Genomic DNA, 21,226 nt, shown 5'->3' on the forward strand with positions numbered 1-21,226 from the left:
CTCAACTCTCCTCTGGTCTTGCCTCTGACACACAGTACTTTGTGAGGGAAAGGAACAAGCCCTACTATGCACCAAGCACTGTTATAAGTAAGTGCTTTCATAAATATTATCTCATTATCTCGAGTGATCCTGAGTGAGTTACTCTCAGGGCTTTAGGCCCTTTCTAAGAAGGTGCCAACCTGCATCAGTAGGAACTCATCTGGGAGTTCCCCAGACTTCCCGGGTAGGTCTACCTACTCTAAAGGGTAGATTGAACCCCTCTCATCCCCTACATCTAACCTGAGTTCAAAATACTCTGTAATGTAGCTCACAACTAAAACCAAGTGGGCAAGCGGCTCTCAGTTATCAGTATTCAGGTTATCCAATCCACCTCTGGCGTCCACCTGTCACCCAGCTCTCACCCGTAACTCCAAGAAGCGGTAGTGCACACAGCAGCCACACCCTGGTAAAAGCATCTCTACAGATGGGCTAATCCAGGTCGAGGGTAACCCACAGCCCTCAAATCCGTTGGTGAGTTAGGGGGGCATCTACCCCAAGTCTATGCAGACCTTTGCCCCAGTAGAACGGGCAGAGGAGAACAATTTATTTCAATGGCCATCAGGGTGGAGCACTGAGAGTTTGGTCAGACATCAAAGATGCTGAGGGCATTCACTGCAACCCGGGCCACCGCCACTTGTTCTGACTTTTGTCCTGCTGCTGGACTTTGATGACTCTGGGAGAGAAAGTGAGGCTGACAACTGTGCAGCTCTGCCTGACTTCAGTCTGATTCACATGCAAATCAAGACATCACTCCATGACGTTTTAGGACGAACAGCAGCATCCTCAGAGTGCATGGCACACAGTGGGTACTTAACAAGTGCTCATTGCCTTCCCTTGCCTCTTTCATGACGTCCTCAAGACCATAGGCTTTCCAGGGTAGATCTAGGACCCCCCCCCCCGCAGGAATCGGACTAACCTCTGACCTGGACATCTGAGATCTTGTGTCAGAACTTCCCCAGCCTCAACAATGGGGCAGGAGCATCCACTTATCCATTCGGCATCGCACATCCTTTCCCCGCTATGGATGTCTTGATAAGACCTCTAGTTTGTGGCTTCTCTGTCATTCGGTAGCATCACCAGATACTTCCATCTGCCCAGTTAGGCATTTAGGTCAGTTCCGTTTCATATCAGTCTTTTCCCCTCCAGCCACAATGGGCTTCCTGTCCCACCACCCAACCCTCCCCCATCCTGGCCTCGTCTCTTTTCTGGATTAGGGTAATAATGGCCTTCCAGACTGGTCTCTAGCCTACTTGTTCCATTATCTCTCTCCTAGCACCGAGGCCCAAACAAACCTTTCTAACCTACAGGTTTGATCATGTTACTCTGTTGCTCAAAAATGTTCACTGGCTCCCCATTGCCTACAGGATGAAGCGCAAAGGCTCCCAAACACACACTTTTCCCCACTCATAATCACCTGTGTACATTTTTCTCCTCCTCCAAGGCCAGAACTCAGATGCCACCTCCTCCATGAACAAAGTAGCTAGAGAACAATAGATACAATTGTTCCAATAAACAAACAATAAACAAACGGAAACAACTGAGAAAGGCATCTAAGCTCAGCTACCAGAAGTGGTTCGGAAGGACAGATGATAAAACTCACCTCCCTCCTCTCAACAGAAAGGTGGTGGTCTCCAGGTATAGGAGCCGAATTCACTATCAGACAAGGTCACTGTATCTGTGAGACTGCTTAACAATTCTGTTCCAAGGAAGGATTCAATGGTAGTCAGACTGTGACCTAAAACTCACGTAAAACTTAAACAACCATTTGTTAATCAACAACTGTGGGCCAGAATTCCAGAGGATAGCAAGAAGAGATAAGAAGGTTTTCTTAAATGCAATGCAAAGGAATAGAAGAAAAAAATAGAATGGGAAAGACAAGAGATCTCTTCAAGAAAATGGGCATGATAAAAGACAAAAATGTTAGGGACTTAGAAGCAGAAAAAATTAAGAAGAGGCAGCAAAACTATTTCAGAAGAATTGTAGAAGAAAGAGCTTCCCATCACTGATAACTACCACGCTGGAGATACTGATCAGTTACAGCCAGAGAATGAAGTCAAGTGGGCCTCAGGAAGCCTAGCCAACAATAAGGCTAGTGGAGGTGATGGGATTCCAGCTGAGCTACTTAAAATCCTAAAAGATGATGCAGTTAAAATGCTGCATGCAATATTGGAGCAAATTTGGGAAACTCCACCGTGGCCACTGGATCGCAGAAGATTGGTTTATATCCCAATCCTAAACAAGGGCAATGAAAGGAATGCTCATTTTACATGCCAGCGAGATTATGCTTAAGATTCTGCAAGCTAGGCTTCAGCAATATGTGAACCAAAAATTACCAGAACAGTGGGTTGGTATTCTTTTTCTTTTTTGTAAATTTTTTTATTTTAAACTTATACAGAATGAGAAAAGAAAAAAACACATTGCCATGTACACCATATGAGAGGATTCAATAAAAACAATAAATTCCTATTTCAAGAAAACCTACATAATATATACTACGTATTGTTTTCAAAACTGCCCAGTTTTGCTTCCTTTTTGATTTTCTTTTGTTTTCTGCTATGCACTTTTTACTTTATTTTTTCCCTTCCCTCCCTACCCTAACCCTAAAGAAAGCTACAATTGTGGAGATATATGTGTGTGTGTACACACACACACACACACACACACATTCTATAAATATATACATATATACACTCATACACACATATGTAAGATGGTACTATGCTTATTCCCACTTGTCACATATTTCTCTGAAAGTGGATAGCATCCTCCTTCAAAATGTCCAAGTCTTTTCATATTTTTTGAATCAACCAGCTCATTCTTTCCTACACCACAACAATATTCCAACCCAATCACATCCTATCTGAGAGATGGCCTATGAAAGTTTCTCCCCGCAATTTTCTGCATTCCTTCTATTCTTGGCTACATTGGTTTTATTTATACAAGAAATTCTAAATTTAAAATAATCAAAATTATCCATTTTACACTTCAGCAATGCTCTCCCTTGCAGCCTGTGCTTGGTTTCAGTCAATCTCTTCTTTAGGACCCCCTAGAGGCAGGGACAGCTCTACGCCCCTTGCCAGCAGGAAGCAGTTTCAGAAGCCAAGACTTTTGCCCCTTACCCCAAAAGAATTTGGGTCTATTTTTATTTGGGGGGGGGAATGATGGGGGTGGGGTCTGAACCCCTAAAAGGAAAAGACCAGGTCTTTGGGATCTGGAAAAGGAAAAGCCCTGGACTTTCCTACACGGCCAAATCTCTGGCATTCTCCTGAGGCTATAATCCTATCAACTGACCTTTCATTATCACCTAAGACCAATTTCCCAATTCTGTTACCCTTAACCTAGCCTTAGCCCACCACTGTCTTATCTCCCTAAGCCCCCCAGCCACTTCCCACCCTTAATCCTATCTAGGCTCCATTCTCCCTTAGCCAGGGGTCTAGGTTCCTGGTGTTCTGTTCCTAGGTTCCTCAGTCATCCTAGACTATTTGGCCACTCCTAGATCCCTCCCACAGTTTTTCTATATATAAGGTCCATCTGGCCTCCTTTAAGGTGCTCAGATTCTTAACATCTGGCCGCTTGCATGAGCAATACAGATACTTAGATTCCTTAAGAGTGGCTATAATGGCAGATTCTTTAAATCTTATCCACCCTAATCCATAAACCTTGTCCTTGGCTGAAAAACAAACAAACAAAACACAACACTCTCCCTTATAGTTTAAGGTCTGATACTGCTGAATTTACTGAAGTTCATTTGGAAGAGCAAAAGGTCAGGAACTTCAAAGAAACTAGGAAAAAAGACATAAAGGAAGTAGATTCAGCAGGCTGGTTTTCAAAGAGGCAGGGGAAGTAGAGACCAAATTGCCAACATTCACTGAATTATGGAAAAAGCGAGGGAGTTCCAGAAAAACATCTACTTCTGCTTCATTGACCACACTAAAGCCTTTGACTGTGTAGGTCACAACAAAATGTGGCAAATTCTCAAGGAAATGGGAGCACCAGATCATCTTACTCATTCCCCAAGGAATCTGTTTTTAGGCTAAGAAGTAACATTTAGAACCAAAACATTAAACTGATTGGTTTAAGATTGGAAAAGGAGTATGACAAGGTTATATATTGTCACTCTATTTATTTACTTTATATGCAGAGTACATCATGCAAAATGCCATACTGAATGAATCAAAAGCTGGAAGTAAGGTTGAGGAGAAATAACAACCATCTCAGATAGGCAGATGATACCATTCCGATGGCAGAAAGTAAAGAGGAATTAAGAAGCCTCTTGGTGAGGGTGAAGAAGAAAATGTAAAAGCTGGCTTGAAGCTTAAAAAAATAAAAATAAAAAGCACTAAGATCTTGGCAACTGGTCCCACCATTTCCTGGCAAACAGAAGAAATGGAAGCAGCATCTGATTTTATATTCTTGGGCTCAAAGATCACTGCAGACAGTGACTGCAACCATGAAATTAAAAGATGCTTGCTCCTTGGAAGGAAAGCTTTGGCAAATCTGGACAGTAAAGACAGAGACAAGACCTTGCTGACAGAGGTCCATATAGTCAAAGCTATGGTTTTTCCAGTAGCAACGTGTGACTGTGAGAGTTGGACTCTAAGGAAAGCTGAGCACTGCGGATTTGACACTTTTCATGACACACAAGGACTAGAGGTTCAGGTCCTATCTGTCACTTCCTTCTTGTGTGACTTGGAGCAAGTCATTTAAACACTCTGGGCCTCAGTTTACTCACCTGAAAAGGGCTCAGAAACCTCTAAGGGCCCCTCCATTTAAATCAATGATCCCATGATTCCAGTACACTGGGATGGAGTAGCAATCCAGTGAGGCCAATACTGTAGATTTGTTCCCTGTATCAGCTTCATCCTATGAAGGAACAAGGCCATGACCACAGACCACGTTGCTAAGCCTAGCCAAGACATCTTGGACAATCGGGGCCTGTCTGTGCTCCTGTCCAGATGGAAGAAAGAGTGTGGGTAGATCCAGGGAAAACCATCAGCTAGAGGCACAGTGGATAGATAGCTGCATCGACAGTCAGGAAGGCTTGAGTAAAAATCTTAACCTCAAGCAATCACTAGTGTGTGACCTTGAGCAAGTCACTTAATTTAAAATGGGGATAATAATAACACCTGGTGTTGCAAGAACCAAATGAGATAATAATTACAGTGTCTAGCTCATAACAGGTGCTATAAATGCTAGGTATCATCACCATCACCATTAATGTCCTAATCACTGGGGAAAAAAACCATTTAAAATGACAAGTTTGATTGCTGGTGTCCATAGCTATCTGCAGAGTTAACTTTCCAGCTAAATGCATAGCTCTGCAAGAGACAGAGACAGAGGAAGAGAGAGAGCGAGAGAGACAGGAGAGAGGAGACAGAGACAGAGAAAAAGGGAGGAAGAGGGGGAGAGAGTGAGAGAGGAAGAGAGAAGGAGAGGAAACAGAGACAGAGAAAAAGGAAGAGGGGGAGAAAGAGAGAGAGAGAGGAGAGAGGAGAGAAACAGAGACAGAGACAGAGGAAGAGAGAGAGGAGAGAGAGAGGGGGAAGAGAGAGCGAGAAAGAGAGGAGAGAGAAGGAGAGAAACAGAGACAGAGAAAAAGGCAGGAAGAGGGGGAGAAAGAGAGAGTGAGAGAGAGAGGAAGAGAGAAGGAGGAGGAGGAGAAGACTTCCCACAAGGACCTCACTTTTAAAGCAAAGAAAAACCTAGCACATTTAATCCATTGGCCATAGGAGGGAGGCAAATGAGGGGTAGAGGGGAAAAAATGGGAAGCAAGCTCTGGGACTGATCACTGGAAAAAAAAACAGGAGGAAGGGAGGGCCCCATCTTGGAGCCAAGCTGCCCACGGGCCTCTCCAATACCTGTGACTCACTCTAAGGAAAGGAGGGCCCTGTCTGTTGGGGGCGGCTGTCTTCACCCACAGGGTCGAAGGCAGAGGCTGAGGAAGGAAATGAGGCAATCAAGACAGTTTGGCAATTGGAAGGCAGGCCAATAAATCCGGGTTTGGGTTTGTCTTTTTTAAAAATCATAGGACTTAGAACTAGAGGGGGCCTTGGAGATTATCTAGCACAATTCCTTCCTCTTACAGATGAAGAAACTGGGGACAGCGAGGTTAAGTGCCTTAGCCTAAGTGACAGAGGAAATAAGTAGCAGAGCTGGGATCTGAACCCAGGTCTTCTGACTCCCAATACAGTGCTTCCCGCCACCACAGCCTGTGTCCACTAAACAGTTGATGCCCAGAGGGTGTAAAAGCACCCAACTGCTAAGAGATGAGATGCCATCAAAGAGGGGCACTGGGTCTCCTTTGGGCAGCTCATAACTTCTCCAGGACTCAAGTTTTCTCATTGGTGAAATGAGGGCTGGTCTGAACTCGATTCAGTTCAAATAATGAACATTAATTAAATCCCTATTGTAGGCAGAACCCTGTGATGGGAAAGAAACGAGATTGTAAGACAATCCAGTCTCTACTCTTGTGGAGTTGTCTAATCACAAGATCTCACACACACACACACACAAATTCCTTATAAATGTTTTAAGAGAAATTTTTTAAAAATATGCTATGAGCAGCTTGAAGGGATGAAAGATTAGATAAAGGGAAAGGCTTCCTTGAGGAAGCAACAATAGCTGGGATTTCCACAGGCTGCGTGGGGAGAAGGGACAGGGAACAGCATAGGCAAAGGCACAGAGGTGGGAACATCCAAAGGACAGTAAGATGCCTAGTTAGGCCAGAAAGTAGAACATGTGGAAGGGAGTGGCATGAAACAAGGACACCAGGACAAAAGTAGGGTAAAGCCAGACTGTGGAGGGCTTTGAAAACTAGGTAAAGGAAGTTGAACTTTGTTGTTGAGACTTTTCAGGCATGTCCGATTCTTCACGACCCTACTTGGGGTTTTCTCAGCAGAGATACTGGAGTGGTTTGTCATTTCCTTCTCCAGCTCATTTTACAGATGAGGAAACTGAGGCCGACAGGGTTAGGTGTCACACACCTATTAAGTGTCTTAGGCCTGATCTGAACTCAGGAAGATGAGTCTTTCTGACTCCAGGCCTGGTGTTCTATCCGCTGAACCACCTAGCTCCTCCCAATATGGAGTTGGAAGGGTTGAAGTGAGTAGAGGAGTCATATGTCCAGCTCTGTGCATCAGTAAAGTAAATCTTGCTGCCAAAGGCACAGTGACGGGCAGTGCATGAAGCCTGGAACATGTAAAAAGAATAAACCGAATAAATTTTAAAAAAAGCATCTGTGGGGGCAGCTAGGTGACACAGTGGATGGAGCACCAGCTCTGAAGTCAGGAGGACCTGAATTCAAAATTGGCCTCAGACACTTACTAGCTGTGTGACCCTGGGCAAGTCACTTAACCCCAATGCCTTTAAAAAAAAAAAGGCATCTGTTATTATGTCTACTATGTGTTAGGCACCTGGGATATAATTACAAAAAGCAAATCGGTCCCTGTCCTTTGAAAGCTTACATTCTGAAGAGAAGACAACCCACCAGGGGAGTGGTAGGTGACCAGAGAAGGCTGTTTTGATCAGGAAAGTGACAGAGGTCATGAGTGAAGTCACAGGGCATTTGATTGACCTGTTCTTTCCTTACATCTGGACAGAGGCCAGAATAACTATGCAAGTAGAGTCGGCAGGATTTGGCAAAGTGTTGGTTCTATGGAGGTTAGGGAAAAGGGAAAGAAAGAGTGTTGACAGACGCTGATTGTTACACTTTTCTTTGGACTTTTACAGAAAGGGCAAAGATATAATTTCTTTTCAGTCAAGACTTGTTACTTCATATATAATTAAATTTTTATATAATATTAAAAAAAAGAAAGTGTTGAAGATTCAAACTTGGGAGACTAGGTGAATGGGGGTACTCCTGACAGAAATGACAAAGTCAGGAGTAGATCTGTAAAGAAAAAAACTTGGTTTTACACACGATGAATTTGAGCTACAGCTGGGACATCCATGTAGACATGTGTGCATGGAGGTGAAGGGTCCTTGTAGGTTTATCCTTATTGGTAAACCATCATATTTTAAGATAAGGAAAGTATGAGGTTGGCCTGGGGCTTGGGACAGAGGTCAGGGCTGGGGAGGGAGAGAGAGAGAGAGAGAGAGAGAGAGAGAGAGAGAGAGAGAGAGAGAGAGAGAGAGAGAGAGGGAGAGAGAGAGAGAAGAGAGAGAGAGAGAGAGAGAGAGAGAGAGAGAGAGAGAGAGAGAGAGAGAGAGAGAGAGATTTAGGAATCATTTGTGTAGAGCTGGTCATTGAAGTCATGGGAGTGAATGTGATTGCAAGGGGAGAAAATAAAGAGGCAAAGAAGAAAAGCAAGGACAGACTCTTGGGAAATATCAAATAAAGGTTCAGAAGAGGCTGGCCAGGGAGACAAGCATAATGACCAAGACATAAAAAGAGAATAAAGAGTTCAGAGGTCAAGGGAGGGAAGTCTTCAGGAGAAGATGGCCAACAGTGTTGAAGGTTGCAGAGGGGTCCAAAAGAATAAAGACTGGGGGGGGGGGAGAAGACCAGTATGATGTGTCCATTAGGTAGTCTTTGGGGATCTCTGAGAACAGTTTTATTAGAGTGGCAGAGATGGGAATGAGATTGCAATGGGTTAGGGAGAATGGATGACAAGGAAGTAGGAACCACTGGACATAGATGCCCCCCTGCCCCCCAATTTTAACAAGTCCCTAGTATTCTAGGACTAGAAAAACAAATTCTGGAGAAAAGAGTAGGAACACGAATGTCAGCCTGCAGCAAGAGGAGAGGAAAATACTTTTTTCATCCTAGCCAATCCAAGACAGGGTAAATACAGCAGGGTGCCAGGGTTGAGCATCTGCCAGAACAGAAATGACACTAGAGGAAAAACTCAAAAACAGCTCTTTAAAGCTGCCTGGTTCTTTCTGTTTCCATAGAGCTGCTGCTACCAGCCAGCGGGCACCATGCCCATCCCTTAGTGGGCAGAGACTGGACTTGGGCATTATAAGCTATGTGGGTTTGGAACCCACTTCTGCAACTGATTAGCTATGTGACTGTGCATAAGTCACTGACCCTCCTGGGGCCTCAGTTTCCTCATCTGTAAAATAAGGAAACCGAATTAGATTCAATTCAACTCGCACTTTTTTTAGGCGATTGGTTAAGTGCTAGGTATTGGGGATACAGAGACAAAAAGGAGTTAGTCCTTTCCTTCAGAGCTTACAAAATCCTGGGAAGTGGGGAATATACTCAAGAATAATTTTGGTAGACAGTAGGGGGAGGGGGCAGGTCCGGTTGGCACTAATGACTTGGAGAATCAGAAAAGACTTCTTGTAGAAGGAAGCCCAGCTTTGCAGTAAACTAGTTTCCAAGAGACTGAGGTGAGAAGAGAGAGGACATTCCAAGCGTGGAGGACAGACTGTACGAAGGTACACAGATGCAACGTCACACACGGGGAATGGTAAATGGAGCACTTTGTCAGGAATGCCGAGAATGGAAGGGAATAATGTATAATCGGCTTGTAAAAACAGACTTTCAACAACTGTATCCCAGGGGCAACAGGGGACCACTGAAGCTCAGTTGAGTTCTAAGGTCCTTTCCATTCCTAAGTCTATGATGCTATGACTCTCTACGGTTAGCCAGTACACGCATCTGGTGCATGTGGTGAGCCACTGGATGGTACCCTGGTGTAGGCTGCCCCCTGCAGGGGAGCATCAGGGATACTGGTTATTTATACTAAAGATGCAGCATAGTGAACGTGAGCTTTCTCCCACTTTCCATTTGGGCAAAGATGACGCTTTCTTTGTCTTCAATTTCACCATCTAAGGAAGGCCTTGGGACTTTCTTCTGGCCCCAAGTAAGTCCCTGGCTATTCAACTTCAGACCAGTCACAACGAAGTCTCGCCTGGCTCTCTTGGGTCTCAGTCTGGCCAACATGGTCAGCTTAGCTGTACACAAAGGCCACTGCAGGCAGACCAGCCCAGGAGCCTGGGCTAGTTTCATTTTGACAAAGCTATTGGCAAGCTCAGAACGGAAAAGACTGGTTCCTTCATTAGGGGGATTAGTGACAGCTGTTGTTCTCCCTGTCCTTCACACCAAAGCCCAGCCTTCCTGCTTGGAATAACACACCCCTCTTCTGAAGAGATCCATCTATCACCCATTAAGAGGGAGCATGGTATAAAGGACAATGATGGTTTCAACTTGAGTTTAAATCCTGCTTCTGATACCCTGGGCAGGGTGATTAACCTTTATATGCCTCAGACTTTTCTAGTAATGGTTACTACCCTCGGAATTTCTCACTCTGAATCAACCCCAAATCCTTCTCTGTGACTCACTGTTAAGTATGTGGACACTACACAAAAACAATGCATAGCACACAACCAAAGTCTGTGGGCAAAGGATATTCATTAGCTCACATTGTTAAGATATCTTTAAAGTTATCACCTCGGAAAATAGGTAACATGAGTATTATTACTATCCCCCTTTCCACAGATGATCAGTTCACTGACTTTCCCAAGATTATAGTTACACATTTAGAGCTGAAAGGGAGCTGAGAGGTCACACTGCTAACTCTCTCATCTTGTAGATGGGGCAAATAAGACCCAGAGAAAGGAAAGACTACACCGAAGGACACACAGGAAGTTAAACAGCAGAATTCAAGTTCAACTCCTGCCTCCAAAGTCAGCCCTCCTTCCACTGGACCACACCCACTGCCTCTCTAGAGGAAATGACCACACTGCAGATCCAGCAGTTCTGGGAGACTGTAGAAGTGATTGACCCCTTCCCTAATGGGCACTGTGGCTTCCATCCTGTTAGAAGTCAGTGGCATCTCCTTCCGTTTCCTACTAACTAAAGAATATTCTAATTATGGACAGTTAAAGAGAGAGGACCCTTATTTGGCATAAGAGTAGCACAGAAAGGAACTACGTCATCCCCTCACCTCACCCTCACTAAGACCTGGACAGAGACAGAGACATGGGATAAAGCAACATGAGACAGGGTAGACAAAGGAAAGAGAAAGAGGTGGAAACATGGAGAGATGGAGGGAAAACAGTGTACTGTTAGAGAACGCACCATACGGTGGAAAGGATGCTAGCAATGCCTGGGAAAAGAGGCCATGGCTCAGCTATTTAATACTTGTCTGTGACTTCGATCTCTTCATCTGTTAAATGAGAGGCTGGAATGGTCGATCCCTCTCCTGTCCAATTTTAAATCTACAAGACAAGGAATGCCCAGCTTTTAGTCCACAGGAGGCTTCAAGGGGTTATTACTAAAACCTACCATTCTTTGAAATATTTAGTTAACCATTGTCCACAGCTCTAATCCTCAATCCTCAGGGCCAAGGCTCTCCCAATGCCTGACCCTGACCACCTGCCCCTTCTTTGTGCTCTGCAGCTGCACCCCCCCCCACAAGGTCTTGCTGCCTCAATTTTCTATCCATAGCGTGGGTGCTTAGAACACAGTAAAGGCCCAGTGTACACTCCTTGATTCATTCATTCAGGCTCATCTAAAAGGACCAGATCTCTTCCTTTGGGACAAGAACATACCAGAAACAAAAAGCTTTATTATGCACGTTAATTACCAAGAAATCACGATCCCTACTTGGAAGACCACCGCCCTCTTGATGAACACGGGCCCTTTCTTCGGTAGCCCTTTCTTCGGTAGCCCTTTCTCCGGTAGCCGTGATGACCGAGACCCAGTCCCTCAGTCCCAACGCCAGAGGGTCCACACCCACTGGGCTGGGCAGGCCCTAGATGTACTTGTAGACGACCTTGGTGGGCAGCGTCTGCAGGCTCAGGCGCACGGGGCACTTGTAGAAAGTGGACAGCAGCTCCTCGCTGTAGCCCACCAGGAAGTACAGCTTGGAGGGCTGCATGCGCTGCAGCAGCAGCAAGCAGATGACCAGCTGGTTGGCCTGGCGCTTAATGACCACCTCATCGGCCAGGCAGCCTGGGAAGGTGCCGTACAGGAACTTGCGGAGGAACACGTCCTCCACCGTCCTCTCCGCAGCCCCCTCCTCTCCGTCCAGGTTACCTGGGGATGAAGGACCCTGAGCACCCCACCCCGCCCCTGGCCCACGGACCACCTGGGGGGTGCGGGGCTCCCCAACTCTCGGCTGCAATAAGGGGCCCTCCTCCTTATCGGGTGAAAAGGGCCCCAGATTTCAGCAGGAAGCACGAGGTGGGGGGGCCAGGACGGTGCTCTGTCCCTGCTTGGGGGAGGGTGTCAGGGTTGTCGGGGGATTTTTGGGGGGGGTCACGGAAGGGGTAGATGGAGATCAGTGGGAGAGGCCAGCCTTACACTCCGCCCTGGAGGGGGGGTCGCCGACGCGGAGACCGTGGAAGGTGGGAGCAGAGCGCCCCTCTCCCCTCCAGGGGCACCCAGACCTGCGACCTGGGGGGAGGGGTCCCCACTTACTCGTGTGCAGAGACAGCCAGCCCTTGCGGTGAGCGATGTAGTGTGGGGGATGGGCCTGCTCGTAGGTCACCGGCTTGTCCCCCTTGCCCACTCGGACCCGGGCCGCTCGGTTCTGGGGAGGAGCCGACGTCACGACCTGGAGCTTCCATGCCCCCCCCACTCGCGCCCCTTCCCGCGTGGGCACCCCCCCCCACGGAGTACACGCTCCTCCTCCCCCAAAGTGTTCGATCCTCGCCCTCTTCCCGCGAGACCGCTGCCCTCCAGGGGCACGCCCCTTCTCCCTCCCCCAACCCCCACGCGCGCTCCCCTCCCCCCTCGCCTCACCTTACAACAAACAGCGGTAGTGTGGACGCCGCGGCAGACGAACAGCACCTCTGGGACCCCGGCGACGGCCACCTGGGGTGAGAAGAGAGGAGAAAAGTGACGTGCAGGATGCGAGACCACGCACCCCCCGCCCCGTGCCGCCTCTCGCGCAGCCCCACTCACCCGCAGTCCGAACCGGCCGCCGCACAAGGGCGCCGCCATCTTGGGACAGGCATCGGACGGCGGGGGGGAGGTGCGGAGGACGCCGGGGCTATACCAAGTGGATGGGGGGGTAAACCCTGCGGGAAGGAGCCGACGCTTCCGGTGCGTTCCTGGAGAGGAGCAGGCAACGTTTCGAGAAAGGGGAAGGCCTAGAAAGAGGGGCAGCTTGCTGAAAGGAGTGACTGCAATGGCCTGAAGCCTCGTCAACTTAGAGCTTAGTGGAACATCCTCCCCCCTTCTTTTGGAAGCTAGAGGTACGGTCTGGGGTCAGCGAGAGGCCTAGGGCGGGCGAGACCAATTGAGACAGAATTGGGAGGGGTAGAGGCGGATCATTCTATCTCGCGGAGTCCAAAGGAGAAACGTTTCCAGTCTCAGAACCAGACCCTGCGCTCTGTGCGCTGCGAGAGGATGAGGAAATGGGCGTGGCTTCTATTTCCTTCAGTGAGAGGAGATTAATGATGACCTAACGGGGAAGCCTCTCCACACGCCGGGACTGCAATAATAGCTACCATTTACCAGCGGCTTTTAAGGGTGCCAAAGTGCATTTTGCTTTATAGTCAAGGTAGATAGCCCCTTGGCTAGAAGTCCTGAGTTCAAATCCTACTTAAGCCACTTCACGACCAGTTCCTCCCTCTATTTCTTTGAATTTTACTCCAAAGTCTTTTCCAGCTCTAAATCTATGACCCAGGAGATAGCCTGTAAATAATTGCCCATTATGTACGTGCTAGTGCCTGGGATACAGTGACGCAGCCAGCTAGGCAGACCCGAGTTCAAATGCAGCTGTTTGACCCTGGGCAAGACATCGGTGAAATGGGTGAAATGGGTGGTAGAATGAGATAATTGTGAAGCATTTTGCAAACCTTAAAGCGATATTTAAATGCTAGCTGTTGTTATCATCATCATCTAAATAGAACAGCCTGTGGTTTTTTTTGTGTGTGTGTGTAAGGCAGTTAGGGTTAAGTGACTTGCCCAGAGTTACACAGCTAGTGAGTGTTACCTGTCTGAGGCTGGATTTGAACTCAGGTCCTCCTCACTCCAGGGCCAGTGCTCTATCCACTGTGCCACCTAGCTGCCCCTCTGCTTATTCTTAAGAAGGCTACTTTCCAGTGCTTCCCATTGGCCCAGAGACTTGCAGTTTGTAAAGGGCCAACTTGACAGTCATTGGCCAGAGAAGTCCTCCCCCTTGCACTGATGGGGGCTGTGACTGGGTCAGAGCTCTCCTGCTCCTGAACTTGAGTATCTGCAATTTGCTCACTGTGTGATCTCTGCCAGGCCTGTCTTAGGGCATTACTGAAGTCCTCTCCCCACCTAGCTGGGCAAGAACCCTGCCCCTCCCCTCCCCCTTCCCCCTCTCTTGGAACCTTGAGGCACTTCCGGGACCCTTCTCTGGAACTTGTAGGCCCAGAGAGTGACCACCAGTGACCCAGGCTAGAGGTGTCAGAGGCTGGAGCCCGGTCTTCTGGCTCTCTATCCATTACTATTTTCTGCCTCTTATAGAGATGATGATAATAATAATTGATGATGATTATAACTCATTTTTCAATTCTACTTTAAGATTTACAAGGACAGTTTGGTGTTGCAGTGGATAGAGTGCCAGGCCTGGAGTTAGGAAGATCCGAGTTCAAATGTGGCCTCAGACACTGACTAGCTGTGTGACCCTGGGCAAGTCACTTCACCCCATTTATTCCTCCTCTGTAAAATGGGGACACGCTGGAGAAGGAAATGGCCTAAAAACCCCCAGGGATGAGATCACAAAGAGTCCGAGGAGACTGAATGAGTGAACAAAAATAAAGGTTAACAAAGTGCTTTCCCCACAAGCTAGTGATGTGTATAATGTAAATATTCATGTGGCCCATTTTACAGATGAGGAAACTTCCATTAGATGGCATAACCTTCAGGCACGAGCACTGGACTTAGGGCTGCCAATTAATAATGATTCCACTTTCAGCAATAGAGTCTTCCTTTCGAGGCCTGAGGGGATAGTCTAGAATCTGAATTCTAGATCATAGCAGCATGAACTTTAGAGCCAGCAGGAATATTAGCAATAATGGAGGCCCCTGGACGGGGGGGGGGGGGATGATGTCTCAAGTTCCTTCTGTTCTCGAGGTGTAAGGATTCCATGACTCCCCCCCCCCACGCTCCAGAATGGTGAGCCCCTTCTGCTGGAGGAATGTTGGACCAGCCCAAACAAGGGGGGAGATTCCTAGTAGAACTGGGCATTTGGGCGTGAGTTTCCTTGAGATCAGACTGATTTTCCCCTAGATTAGAGTGGGGGGGTTGAGAGCCTGGAACACTGGGGTCTGTAGTCCCCTAGAGACAGTGTTCTCCCACTTCCAAAGGGAATGGGCTTTAAAGGGGGAGAGAGGGGCAGACCAGTCCTGCAGGAAGTTTTTAGCCAAGCTTGAGGGAAGAGTCTTTCAGTGGGAGCAGCTGGGCCAGCAAGATGGCCTAATTCAGGCCCTTGGGTCCTTCTGCCGGCCAGGCCTTTGATCAGTGGAACAAAGAATTCAGACTGAAGCTGCTGAGGATGAAGGACCCTGAGCCCTCAGCCCTAAGAACTGAGGGATGACAGGAAAGGCTTCAGTTCCGCTCTTTCCCTTGTTGTCTTGTAGCCACTTACAAAAAGTCAGTCATTTATTTATTTACTCCTGAGTTTTGTCTGTTATAATTTACAATTTAATTAATTTTTATAATTAACCATAACAGCTTTGTGCTACATATCTGTGCCTTAATTTCGAGCTGGGAAAGGCAGAAATGGAGGATGCCAATGGCTAGTTGGAAACACCCAGAAAAGATTTACTGAGAGGTTACAATGTGACAGGTAGCATGCTATCTATATAGCCAAAACATTAGGTTTCCCTGCCCCCTCACTGGAGATTGCACAAGCTAACTGTGAGATCATACAGTTAGATTTAATTAACAATTCTATAAACTCCCAAAATGGCAGGAGAGACTCATGCACACCCAGAGCAATATGGCACCAGGCCATGGTGAGCTATTGTCATTAGAGACTGGGGTCTCCTGTCAGAGAAGAGCAGGATGGAGGAAGTGCCAAAGGGAAGGTCCTGCCCAGGGCCTCTGCCAGGAGAAAAGCATGATCTGGAAACAATTTCCTTTGTCCCTTTTTTATAGGGAAGGAGGAAGTTTGAAAAAAAAAAAAACAAGAAGGCCAGACCCAGCCAGGTTTTGCTCCCTAGCACCACCTGCTGGTCGCTCTAGTGTGGAAACCGGAACTCTGAGCTTGGAGCCTGGGACGCCTGGGACGCCGCCCAGTTTTTCCAGTAACTGTCAGCTTGTAATGTTAGGGGGGTGACCATGCTCCTGGACCCTGGCTTCCATCATCTATTAAAAAAAAAAGATTGCTTCCAGCTCAAATTCTATGATTCTATGCAAAATTGGTGTAAGCTGTCATTATGAACCCCTAAGTGTTAGTAAAGGAAGAGGAAAAAATGAAGAAAATCGGACACTTTTATCTAAAGGATTTGGCCAAAGGCACCATTAGAGGAGTGAGCATCTGGAAATGTTTTCTTTCCTGTGGGAATTCCTTTAGGAAAGGTTGTGTTTGGTGGTGTCTACCTCTTCATGACCCCATTTAGGGTTTTCTTGGAAAAGATGCTGGAGTGGTTTGCCATTTCCTTCTCCAGCTCATTTTACAGATGGGGAAATGGAGGCAAAGAGGGTGAAGTGACTTGTCCAAGGTCACACAACTAGGAAGTGTCTGAGGCTGGATTTGAAATCCGGGAAGAAGAGTCTTCCTGACTCCAGGCCTCACACTCTATCCACTTGTCCACTGTGGGTATTATTGTTATGTTGTTGTTTTCATCTTTTTTGATGGAGATTCAGACAGAATAGTCCTGGGACTAGTCACTCTCCTGACTCTTCAGCCGGTCAATAAGCATATTTATTCAGCACCTCCTAAGTGCGGGGCGGGAACTGTGCTAAGTGCTTTACAAAATACCTCATTTGATCCTCACAACAATCCTGGAAGGTTGCTGCTATTATTATACTCATTTTACAGTAGAGGAAACTGAGGCAGACAGCTTCAGTTAAGAGATTTGCTCAAGGCCACATAGCTGGCAAATGTCCGAGGCCAGATTTGAACTCGGGTCTTCCTGACTCCTGACCCAGCGTTATGTGTCTACTGCAGCACCCAGGAAGGAAAAAAAACCTTTTTCTAATCTGCAATATTATTCCCCCCCCCTTTTTTTTTTAACTTTGGACCTTTTCCAGAAAAATCCTCCCAGTTGCCTTTTTTCCTCCCCCAGTTTAGAATTCTGGTCCCTCCTGGTCACTCCCTGGGCTTTTCTTAGCCCTTGCTCACACCTCAGATCGTTTCCTGACTTCACTTTCCTCCCTGGGTGACCTTTTTACACCTAAACCTTCTCCGTTTACCTTCCCTCTCACCCTGTGTGTGAGATGGTAGAAAGTGTACCAGATTTAGTGCTAGGAGACCCAGTAGAATGGAAGCTCCCTAAGGGGAGGAGCCCTTTCATCGTTTTATCTTTATGTCTTCTGTACGTGCGTAGGGACGGGCACCTGGTGATGAATGAAGGAATCCTCCTTCCAACACTTCTCAGTTGTGTAATCTTGGGAAAGTACTTGAGCTTGAGTTTGCTCCTGCGTAAATGGGGAGAACGTCGCCCTCTTATGCCGTATCCTCACCCTCCCCGATACTCGGTACCACTGGCCTCCTTGCTGTTACACCAACAAGACATTCCATCACTGTGGGCTCTGGGAGTTTTCTCTGGATTTCACCGCTGGCTGGAGTACTGTCCCCCTCACTTCTGCCTCTGGCTTCCCTGGCTTTCTTCAAGTCCCATCTCCTGCAGGAAGCCTCCCCAATCCCGATTAATTCTAGCACTTCCCATCTTTTAATTATTTTCTATTTGTTCTATGTATAGCTTGTTTGTACTTAGCTTGTTGACTCCCCCCATTAGAGTGTAAGCTCCTTGAGGGCAGGGACTATCTTTTGCCTTTCTTTGTGTCTACAGCACTTATCACAGTTCCTGGCACATAGTTGGTGCTTAATAAATGTTTATTGACTGATTGACTGGGTAGTATCCTAGCACTGGTGAACTTTCCCATGGCTAAAAATTCAGGCTGTCAGGGAAGCCATTTTTTTCCCCTTCCTTTCTGACACAGAGGGTGTATGTATAACTCAGAGTTTTCTCTCCTTTAACATTTTACTATTTAAAGGAGTATTTTTTCAAGGCCAACTCATTATAAAATCTGATGTATTTTGATTTGTGTATATTCTTGCTTGGTTCTTTATAGGGAAATTGCAATGAAGGAATGAATGAATAGATGAGAATACATGGAACCTAAACCTCAGACCAAAATATGAGAATTTTCACTTGCTGGGGGCCCACAGCAAAGTACTGAGAAATTCAATGATTTTGATTTCTGATTTTGATAAACTTCCTAAAAAAGGAGCTAAATTAGATTCACCATCACCTCCCTCCTTTGAAAACCAGGTGAAGAACCATCTTTTGCTTTCTGCATTAGGGCTGGGACTATCAGATAACTTGTCCCCACACCTCTACTCCTCCACCTAACTTTTTTCCCTGTGCCCCCATAGGGGTAAAATTTATCATGGTGGTGACTAGCCACATAACCATCTGAGAGAGAAAAACAGGTGTGGTCACACACGGGCAGTAATCATAGGCAAATTTCCAAGGAGATGAGGGCAGAGGCTTAATTTTCTATGTCTCACTCAAACCTTGCCAGACAGCTCCATCTGGTGGCTATAGCCACTTTTATTTTTTTGGATACAACAGACCCTTCTCAACAAATGAAACCCCATATGAAGTATGTAGATACAAGAAAGATCTATAAATTCAATGGGGTGTCAGTAAGGGAAATTCTTCTATCCTTAGCAAATAAGTCCTAGGGTACAGCTTGAACCCATAAGCATAAAACTTGGACTTGGAAGAGGGCAGGGTAGAAGTAATTTAATTGAACCCCCTCATTTTCTAGATAAAGAACTAAAGCTAGAGAGGATAAGGAGCTTACTCAAGGTTATACAGGTAAGAAACACAGTTAACATTTGAATCCAGCTCCTGTGACTCTGGTTTTCTTGACCCCAACCTCAAAAGATTCCCTTCACCCCTGACAAAGTTTATTGTGATAAATAAATATTATCCATTGATTGATTGTGAAACTCTGATTTGGGTGAGTGTCTGAGAAACTAGGTCAGTTCTGGAATTTCCCTGTAGCTATGGATACAGCCAAGATGGCCTGTACCTGTGGTCCAGTTTTCTCTGGGACCACCTGGACCATTTGAAATTGAATAGTAGATCTGGAATTTTCCCATTGTCCTGGGGAACCTTTGTAGTATGGACAAACGGGTACTATGGCCTGGGATAGAGAACTCCTCCAGGGTCTGCTACCTCCTGAAACGTGTTATCTGTTCACTTCCTGATGTCCCATAGAAGCTGATCTCAGGGAAAGAGGGGGCAAGACATTTACCGCATCATGACCTGGTTGCTCATCCATTGCATTGTAAGACTTTCAGTTTCAGCCATGATAGTCTAGACATCAAATGGATCAATGGAAAAATCAATGGATTTGGCATCCAAGGACCCAAGTTCAAATCTTGACCTTGACATTTCCTACTATGTGACTTTGGGCAAGTCGCTTGACCTGTGTGGGCCTCAGTTTAGTATAGGATCACACAGTCTTAGAGCTAGCAGGGGCCTTGGATGTCATAGCATTCACTCTTCTCTGTTATAAAATGAGGAGACTAGGGCCTAGAAAAGATAAAAAAAAAATAGCTCTGAGAGAGGCGGGATTGGAACTTAGGTCTCCTGACTCTGAGTCTGGCACTCTTTTCTGTTGTTGAGGAGGTCAGGTGTGACCTTGAAAGTTTCTTGCAGCTCTAAAAATCTCTGATTCTGTGACTTTCTTGACAATTGATTTCTGTATTTAGTTCCTCCATTTTGGAAAGAGTAAATCTGAATTGTAGAAATGTTAAGGCAGATTCCTAGGGTCACACCAAATCATGGACATTTAGATTAATTATCTCCATTTTCTCCTCGGGTCTGTCTCTTAGAATCTCCACTTTCCTTTAAAGCTTAGCTCAAGCATCACTTCCTACATGAGCTTTTTCCTGATCCCCCAGATCATAAGATTCAACAGACCTTAGTGAACTGTGTCAGGGCACAGGGTGAAGCCTGCTGGTCCACTGTCTTACTTCGCAAAGGATTATAGTTGCCACCTCCCTGTTCATGCATTTCGTAGAACAGCCCTAATCCATGGCTGTTGGGAAGGGTATAGTGGGGTCTACAGAGGTATACTACAGCAGGACTCTGGATTATTTCCCATGGGAATGGGGATAAGGGGCTAGCATCCAACTAGGAGAGGGTGTCCCATGCCTGATGGGCATGGGGCATCAGGTGGGCTGGGCTAGGGGAAGGAAGGGCTTGGTCCCTTGTAGGGCCTTTTTTCTGGGCCTTAGGCACCGACTGGTGCCAGGTGAAGCCACTCAGTACCTGCTCCCATGTGGCCCATCTTTAAAAAGTCAACCCAGCAGGCACATTTCAGGTAAGCTGGCCCGCAAGCGCAGCATCATCATGACTTTACACCTCCAGTTTGGGGGCATGCCTCTCTGTGTGTATCCTCCCTTTTATACTATATAGACATCTCTGAATACTCCTCACATGCACACTAACCACGGTGGAGCTACAAGAGGAGAGAGTCCCAGGACCCCTGTACCGCAGGCCCTGCAACTGCCTGCCCCTGCTAGCCTCAGATGCCCTCTCCTTTGCCCCACTCACTGCCATGTTGAGGCCAGTCTGATCCAAGGTACACCAGCTGCCTCCTTACCTGGCTCATGTCGATGCCCTTGCCCTCCTCTGACTTGGGCATTTCCATCTGTCCTGGCACCTCAGCTGTGTCCCAAGATGAATCGTCCCATTGTACTTGGGCCCACCCTGTCCTTCAGGGCCCCACTCTGTCCTGTGCTGAAAGTAGGCAGGAGCAAGGCTACGAAGCAAAAGCAGCCTCTGAGAGCAAGGTCTGGGATTGGAACAGAAGCAGACCAACCCCCCAGGGCTGCAAGGTGGCCTTGAAACCGAGGCCTCCCACAGGAAACCCTTTGTGTGCTTCCTGCTGGAGGAGTAAGAGAGGAGAGGGCCCCAAGGAAAGGTCAGCCCAGAGGCTGAAGGGAAGCAGGAGGTGAGATGGGGAGGAAGCCAGACAATGGATTAACCTGCATGGGAAGAGGGGGTGACCTGTCATCTGGTGCAGTGGAGAGAACCCTGAAGGTCCGCAGCAAGGAGTTCTGCACTTGGA

General features: G+C 46.9%; 1 protein-coding gene across 8 annotated transcripts in view; it reads right to left on the bottom strand.

Annotated features, from left to right (window-relative positions):
• Positions 1-20,884, bottom strand: part of MRPS24 (mitochondrial ribosomal protein S24) — a 46,768-nt gene extending 25,884 nt beyond the window's left edge. For 2 of the 8 annotated variants that reach the window (XR_013484493.1, XR_013484494.1), the window contains exons 1-8: positions 20,759-20,884; positions 12,734-12,805; positions 12,410-12,521; positions 11,574-12,025; positions 11,066-11,205; positions 1,640-1,735; positions 1,454-1,519; positions 956-1,129 (exon numbers count right to left, since the gene is read on the bottom strand). Coding sequence is in view for 2 of the 8 variants with exons in the window: in XM_020963499.2 (XP_020819158.1) it covers positions 11,742-12,025; positions 12,410-12,521; positions 12,734-12,805; positions 20,759-20,806 (516 nt within the window). In the remaining 6 variants the exon portion in view is untranslated. Of the gene's footprint in view, positions 1-955; positions 1,130-1,453; positions 1,520-1,639; positions 1,736-2,384; positions 7,228-11,065; positions 11,206-11,535; positions 12,026-12,409; positions 12,522-12,733; positions 12,806-12,895; positions 12,992-20,758 lie in introns of those variants that run through there. The other 6 variants (XR_002320141.2, XR_002320140.2, XR_002320142.2 and 3 more) reach the window with 6 other exon arrangements.
• Positions 20,885-21,226: the final 342 nt, after the last annotated feature.

This window comes from Phascolarctos cinereus, unplaced genomic scaffold, assembly GCF_003287225.1.
Source record: "Phascolarctos cinereus isolate Bilbo 61053 unplaced genomic scaffold, phaCin_HiC Scaffold_2;HRSCAF=192, whole genome shotgun sequence".
NCBI classification, from domain to species: Eukaryota; Metazoa; Chordata; class Mammalia; order Diprotodontia; family Phascolarctidae; genus Phascolarctos; species Phascolarctos cinereus.